This window comes from Lolium rigidum, chromosome 2, assembly GCF_022539505.1.
Source record: "Lolium rigidum isolate FL_2022 chromosome 2, APGP_CSIRO_Lrig_0.1, whole genome shotgun sequence".
NCBI lineage: Eukaryota > Viridiplantae > Streptophyta > Magnoliopsida > Poales > Poaceae > Lolium > Lolium rigidum.
This window is the reverse complement of record NC_061509.1, coordinates 76,279,166-76,284,811: the sequence shown is the minus strand read 5'-3', so window position 1 is coordinate 76,284,811 and position 5,646 is coordinate 76,279,166. Positions and strand designations below refer to the sequence as shown.

The 5,646-nt window shown below is 51.9% G+C and overlaps 1 protein-coding gene across 1 annotated transcript; it reads left to right on the top strand.

The window, feature by feature from the left end:
- Positions 1-3,677: 3,677 nt before the first annotated feature.
- Positions 3,678-5,414, top strand: LOC124686745 (UDP-glycosyltransferase 73C3-like). Its single transcript, XM_047220645.1, has one exon. The coding sequence runs from the start codon at positions 3,738-3,740 to the stop codon at positions 5,256-5,258; it is 1,521 nt and encodes a 506-aa protein (XP_047076601.1). The 5' UTR covers positions 3,678-3,737; the 3' UTR covers positions 5,259-5,414.
- The last annotated feature ends 232 nt before the right edge of the window (positions 5,415-5,646 follow it).

Genomic DNA, 5,646 nt, shown 5'->3' with positions numbered 1-5,646 from the left:
CCTCCGACTCCGCCTCTTCGCCTATAAGATGCCTCGTGACCTAAATCTTCGACACGGATTGACGAAACACCAGAAAACCTTCCAGAGCCGCCGCCATCGTGAAACTCCAATTCAGGGGACAAAAGTCTCTGTTCCGGCACCCTGCCGGGACGGGGAAGTGCCCCCGGAAGGCATCTCCACCGCCATCTTCACCGCCATCGCTGTCTCCATGATGAGGAGGGAGTAGTTCTCCCCCGAGGCTAAGGGCTATACCGGTAGCTATGTGGTTAATCTCTCTTCCATGTACTTCAATACAATGATCTCATGAGCTGCCTTACATGATTGAGATTCATATGATGAGCTTTGTATCACTATTAATCTATGTGCTACTCTTGTGATGTTATTAAAGTACTATATTCCTCCTCCATGATGTAATGGTGACAGTGTGTGCATCATGTAGTACTTGGCGTAGTTTATGATTGTAATCTCTTGTAGATTATGAAGTTAACTATTACTATGATAGTATTGATGTGATCTATTCCCCCTTTCATAGTTTGATGGTGACAGTGTGCATGCTATGTTAGTACTCAGTATAATTGCGTTGGTCTATCATGCACTCTAAGGTTATTTAAATATGAACATTGAATGTTGTGGAGCTTGTTAACTCCGGCATTGAGGTGCTCTTGTAGCCCTACACAATTAATGGTGTTTGTCATCCAACAAGAGAGTGTAGAGTGGTTTTATTATGTGATCAATGTTGAGAGTGTCCACTAGTGAAAGTATGATCCCTAGGCCTTGTTTCCAAATACTGCAATCATCGCTTATTTACTTTTTTACTGCATCTTTACTTCCTGCAATATTACCACCATCTATACCACCTGTGTTTTACTATCTCTTCGCCGAACTAGTGCACCTATACATCCGACAAGTGTATTAGGTGTGTTGGGGACACAAGAGACTTCTTGTATCGTGATTGCGGGGTTGCTTGAGAGGGATATCTTTGTCCTCTACCTCCCTGAGTTCGATAAACCTTGGGTGATTCACTTAAGGGAAACTTGCTGATGTTCTACAAACCTCTGCTCTTGGAGGCCCAACACTGTCTACAGGAATAGAAGCGCGCGTAGACATCAAGCTGCACCTGGAAACAGACTTGCTCGCAAGAGTTTATCAGTAGTAACAGTTTATAGCAGTAGCAGTAGTGAAATAACAGCAGCAGTGTAACAAAGACAACAGTAGTGATTATAGTAAACAGCAGGATTAAAATACTGTAGGCACAGGGATGGATGACGGGTGTTGCATGGATGAGAGAAACTCATGTAACAATCAAGGTAGGGCATTTGCAGATAATAATAAAACGGTATCCAAGTACTAATCAATCAATAGGCATGTGTTCCATATTTAGTCGTACGTGCTCGCAATGAGAAACTTGCACAACATCTTTTGTCCTACCAGCCGGTGGCAGCCGGGCCTCTAGGGAATCTACTGGAAATTAAGGTACTCCTTTTAATAGAGCACCGGAGCAAAGCATTAACACTCTGTGAACACATGTGATCCTCATATCACCGCCTTCCCCTCCGGTTTTCCCAATTCTTGTCACTTTGGGGCCTCGGGTTCCGGACAGCAATATGTGTATACAACCTGCAGGTAAGATCATAAAACAATGCATATCATCATGAAACAATAACATGTTCAGATCTGAGATCATGGCACTCGGGCCCTAGTGACAAGCATTAAGCATAACAAGTTGCAACAATATCATAAAAGTACCAATTACGGACACTAGACACTATGTCCTAACAATCTTATGCTATTACATGACCAATCTCATCCAATCCCTACCATCCCCTTCAGCCTACAGCGGGGGAATTACTCACACATGGACGGGGGAAACATGGCTGGTCGATGGAGAGGCATCGGTGGTGATGATGGCGATGATCTCCTCCAATTCCCCGTCCCGGCGGAGTGCCAGAATGGAGTTTCTTGTCCCGAGACGGAGTTTCGCGATGGTGGCGGCGTACTGGATGGTTTCTGGCGACTTCGACTTCCCTTCTCGCGTTTTTAGATCGAAACCCTTAAGTAGTCCAGAGGGGGGCGTTAGAGGCTGGCCGAGGGGGCCACACACTAGGGCGGCGTGCCCCCCTCTAGGCCACGCCGGCCTAGTGTCTGGGGGCCCTGGGCCTCCCCCAGGCCTGCCCTTCTGGCTCCGTGATTCTTCTGGAAAAATAAGCCCTTCGACATAAATTCCGAGGATTTTCCTGAAAGTTGAATTTCTGCACAAAAACGAGACACCAGAGCAATTCTGCTGAAAACAGCGTTAGTCCGTGTTAGTTGTATCCAAAATACACAAATTAGAGGCAAAACAATAGCAAAAGTGTTCGGGAAAGTAGATACGTTTTGGACGTATCAGTCGTCACCATCGACCACGGTCGGACCTCAACTTCGACGACTATAAAAACTTTCTTTTTGTAGTGAGTGGCAGGTCCCATTTCCTTTTATCATATAGTTAGCCTTCTTCACGAGATCCCCGCGTCGCTCTCCTCAAAGGAGATGCAGTGTTGTCGTTCACAGCCGCGCCCAAACCATTGCGCTGCCGCTTGGCTCCTCCACCAACGCAGCCGCATGTGGCTTCGTCCTCCCGCCCGACCCTCGTGTTGCTCCTAATCTGTCGGCGCGCTCCATCCTAGGGTTATTCCTCCTGCCCGACCCCCGTGCCGCTCCTCCGCTAACGCCCCCCCACGCAGTTGCTCTTCCGTCAGTGCGCCCGCCCTTGTGCTGCTCCACCGTGTGCGTGGCCCGCTCCCGAGAAGGCCTTGTCACAGGCGCACCTGTGTGGAAGCTTCTCATTGTCGTGGCCTCGCCCCTGCATTGACCACTAGAGTGGCGGATCCTCCAAGGCCACCATCTCGCTAGTGTGGTTGATGGCGGTGCTTCTACGGACCCATGCATGGCCCTGCTACAAGTGTTGTGCAATGATGCTACAAACGGTGGCTGGGTCTGCTACCAACAGCGCTCCGCAATGATGTCGGCCATACTCGTGGTTAAGGATTTACTACGGCTAGTAGGCGATGTTGCTAAATAGTCATATTATTTTTTGCTACATAGTCATATTAATTTCTGGTACATTAGTTATTGGTTTTGCCTCTCGTGAAGATTTTTTTTTGCTACAACCATTATGCGGTTTTGCTACAAACGCACCAATTTTTTTGCTACGAGGTCTCCGGCGAGGTTTTCGGTGAAGACTACACTGATGTCTCCAAGGAGGTAATTTTTTGCTATAGTAACATAAGTTTTTTGCTACGAGGTCTCCAATAAAATCTCCGGCGAGCTAAGTCCTTTTTTATGTGAGCGAACTGCTTTTTGCTACATTAAAAGCAAAAACGGGGCCTTTTTTGCTACATGACAAATTCGAGATTTGAAGCAATACTAACAAATATGATGATCTAACGTCTTAGATCACTTCGATTGGACGTTAGGGACCCGGGGCGGGAAAATCTAATGCCGAGCAACATCGTCCAAAATACTCAATCTGTTCTACTCCGTATGAAACTTGTCTAACTTTATCAATATTCAAACTTCATGAGTAGAATGAGACATGAGTGCAAGGAAGTCTATGGGACGGGAAAGAAATGAAAGATGCCAAAGTGACGTGGCTATAAATCCGTCTCTCCACCGTTTTCCTCGCCTGTCACCCTCTCGGTCTATCAGATTATCATCCGGCTATTGAACCACTCGTACTGCCTAGTGCTTACACGTCAACAATGGCGCCCACGGAGACGGAGGAATCCATTGTTGCTACCTCAGGGCCGCCGCCTCACTTTGTTCTCGTCCCTCTCGTGGCACAGGGCCACATCATCCCCATGGTTGACCTTGCACGCCTCCTCGCGGAACGCGGCGCGCGAGCGAGCCTCGTCACCACGCCCGTGAACGCCGCGCGGCTGCACGGCGTCGCCGACGACGCGCTGCGCGCCAAGCTGCCGCTAGACATAGTCGGGCTTCCGTTCCCGCCCGCCGACGACGGCCTGCCCCCAGGCTGCGAGAACATCGACCAAGTCAAGGACATTGGCCACTTCCTCCCCCTGTACCAGGCCGTCTACAGACTCGCCGGTCCCCTGGAGTCATACCTACGCGCACTGGCGCGGCCCCCGAGCTGCATCATCTCCGACTGGTGCAACTCGTGGACTGCCGGTGTCGCCAGCAGCCTCGGCATCCCGCGGCTGTTGTTCCACGGCCCATCGTGCTTCTATTCCCTCTGCGACCTCAACGTCTCCACGCACGGGCTGCGCGAGCGGGCATCCAGCTCTGTCGAGGCCGAAGACCACGAGAGGTACATGCCGGTGCGCGTGGAGGTGACCAAGGCCACCTGCCTCGGATTCCTAGACGGGCCTGGGTTTGAGGCGTTCCGTAAGGCCGCTCTGGAGGCCATGCGCACGGCCGACGGCGCGGTGGTGAACACGTTCCTGGACCTGGAGGAACAGTTCGTCGCGTGCTACGAGGCGGCGCTCGGCAAGCCGGTGTGGACGCTCGGGCCGTTCTACCTCAACAAAAACCGGGATGCGGCATCCATGGCGTCGCGCGGGCGTAAACCCAGTGTCGACCAGAGCGGGGTCATTGAGTGGCTCGACGCCATGGACCCCGGCTCCGTCATTTTTGTCAGCTTCGGCACCCTCGCGCAGAAGCTTCCCAAGCAGCTATACGAGGTTGGGCACGGCCTCGAGGACTCCGGCAAGCCGTTCCTATGGGTCGTAAAGGATTCCGAGGTTGCCTCGCCGGAGGTGCAAGAGTGGCTTCAAGCCCTGGAGGCACGCACGGCGAGGCGTGGGCTCGTGGTGCGCGGCTGGGCGCCGCAGCTCGCCATCCTCTCGCACCGCGCCGTGGGGGGCTTCGTGACCCACTGCGGGTGGAACTCGCTGCTGGAGTCCATCGCGCACGGCGTGCCGGTCGTGACGTGGCCGCACTTCGCCGACCAGTTCCTGAACGAGCGGCTAGCCGTGGACGTGCTCGGCATCGGCGTGCCCATCGGCGCGGCTCTACCCGTGATGCTGTTTGGCGATGAGGCCGTGCTGGTGATGCGGGGAGACGTGGCTCGGGCAGTGTCGGAGCTGATGGGCGCAGGAGAGGTGGCCGAGGAGAGGAGGAGGAAGGCCAGGGAGTACGGGGAGAGAGCTCACATAGCCATGGAGAAAGGAGGGTCGTCGTACGAAAACCTGACGCTGCTGATACAGAGCTTCAGGCGGAGTGGCGGCAGGGTGACCGAGAACAATGGATCACAGAAGGAATAGCAGCAAAAGCACTTGCTCAGCAGCTAATTTCTTTTTTGCTATGGACTTCGGATCGTGAAATTGTACCGTCGAATACTCATCTTCTATTTTGTTCAGGCTTAACGCTGGGACACTGCGGTACTGTCTTTGAGTACTGTATCAAGTTCATCTTGGTCAGTTTAGAAGTCATCTTGCCTCTTATTGGTTGTCTTTTTCATGATTGACAATCGGTCGGCCGGTTGTTCACATCCTGAGTGAACAGAAGTACCCCGAAGTTAACGCAGATATTTTGTAGATTCCGTGAGTGTGCTCTGACTGCTGATGTTCCTTGTCCGAGTCCCTGTTGCCTTGCGATGCATAGCTTGGCTTGTATGCTTGAGGACAAAAATCTAATCAGGCTGACATACAT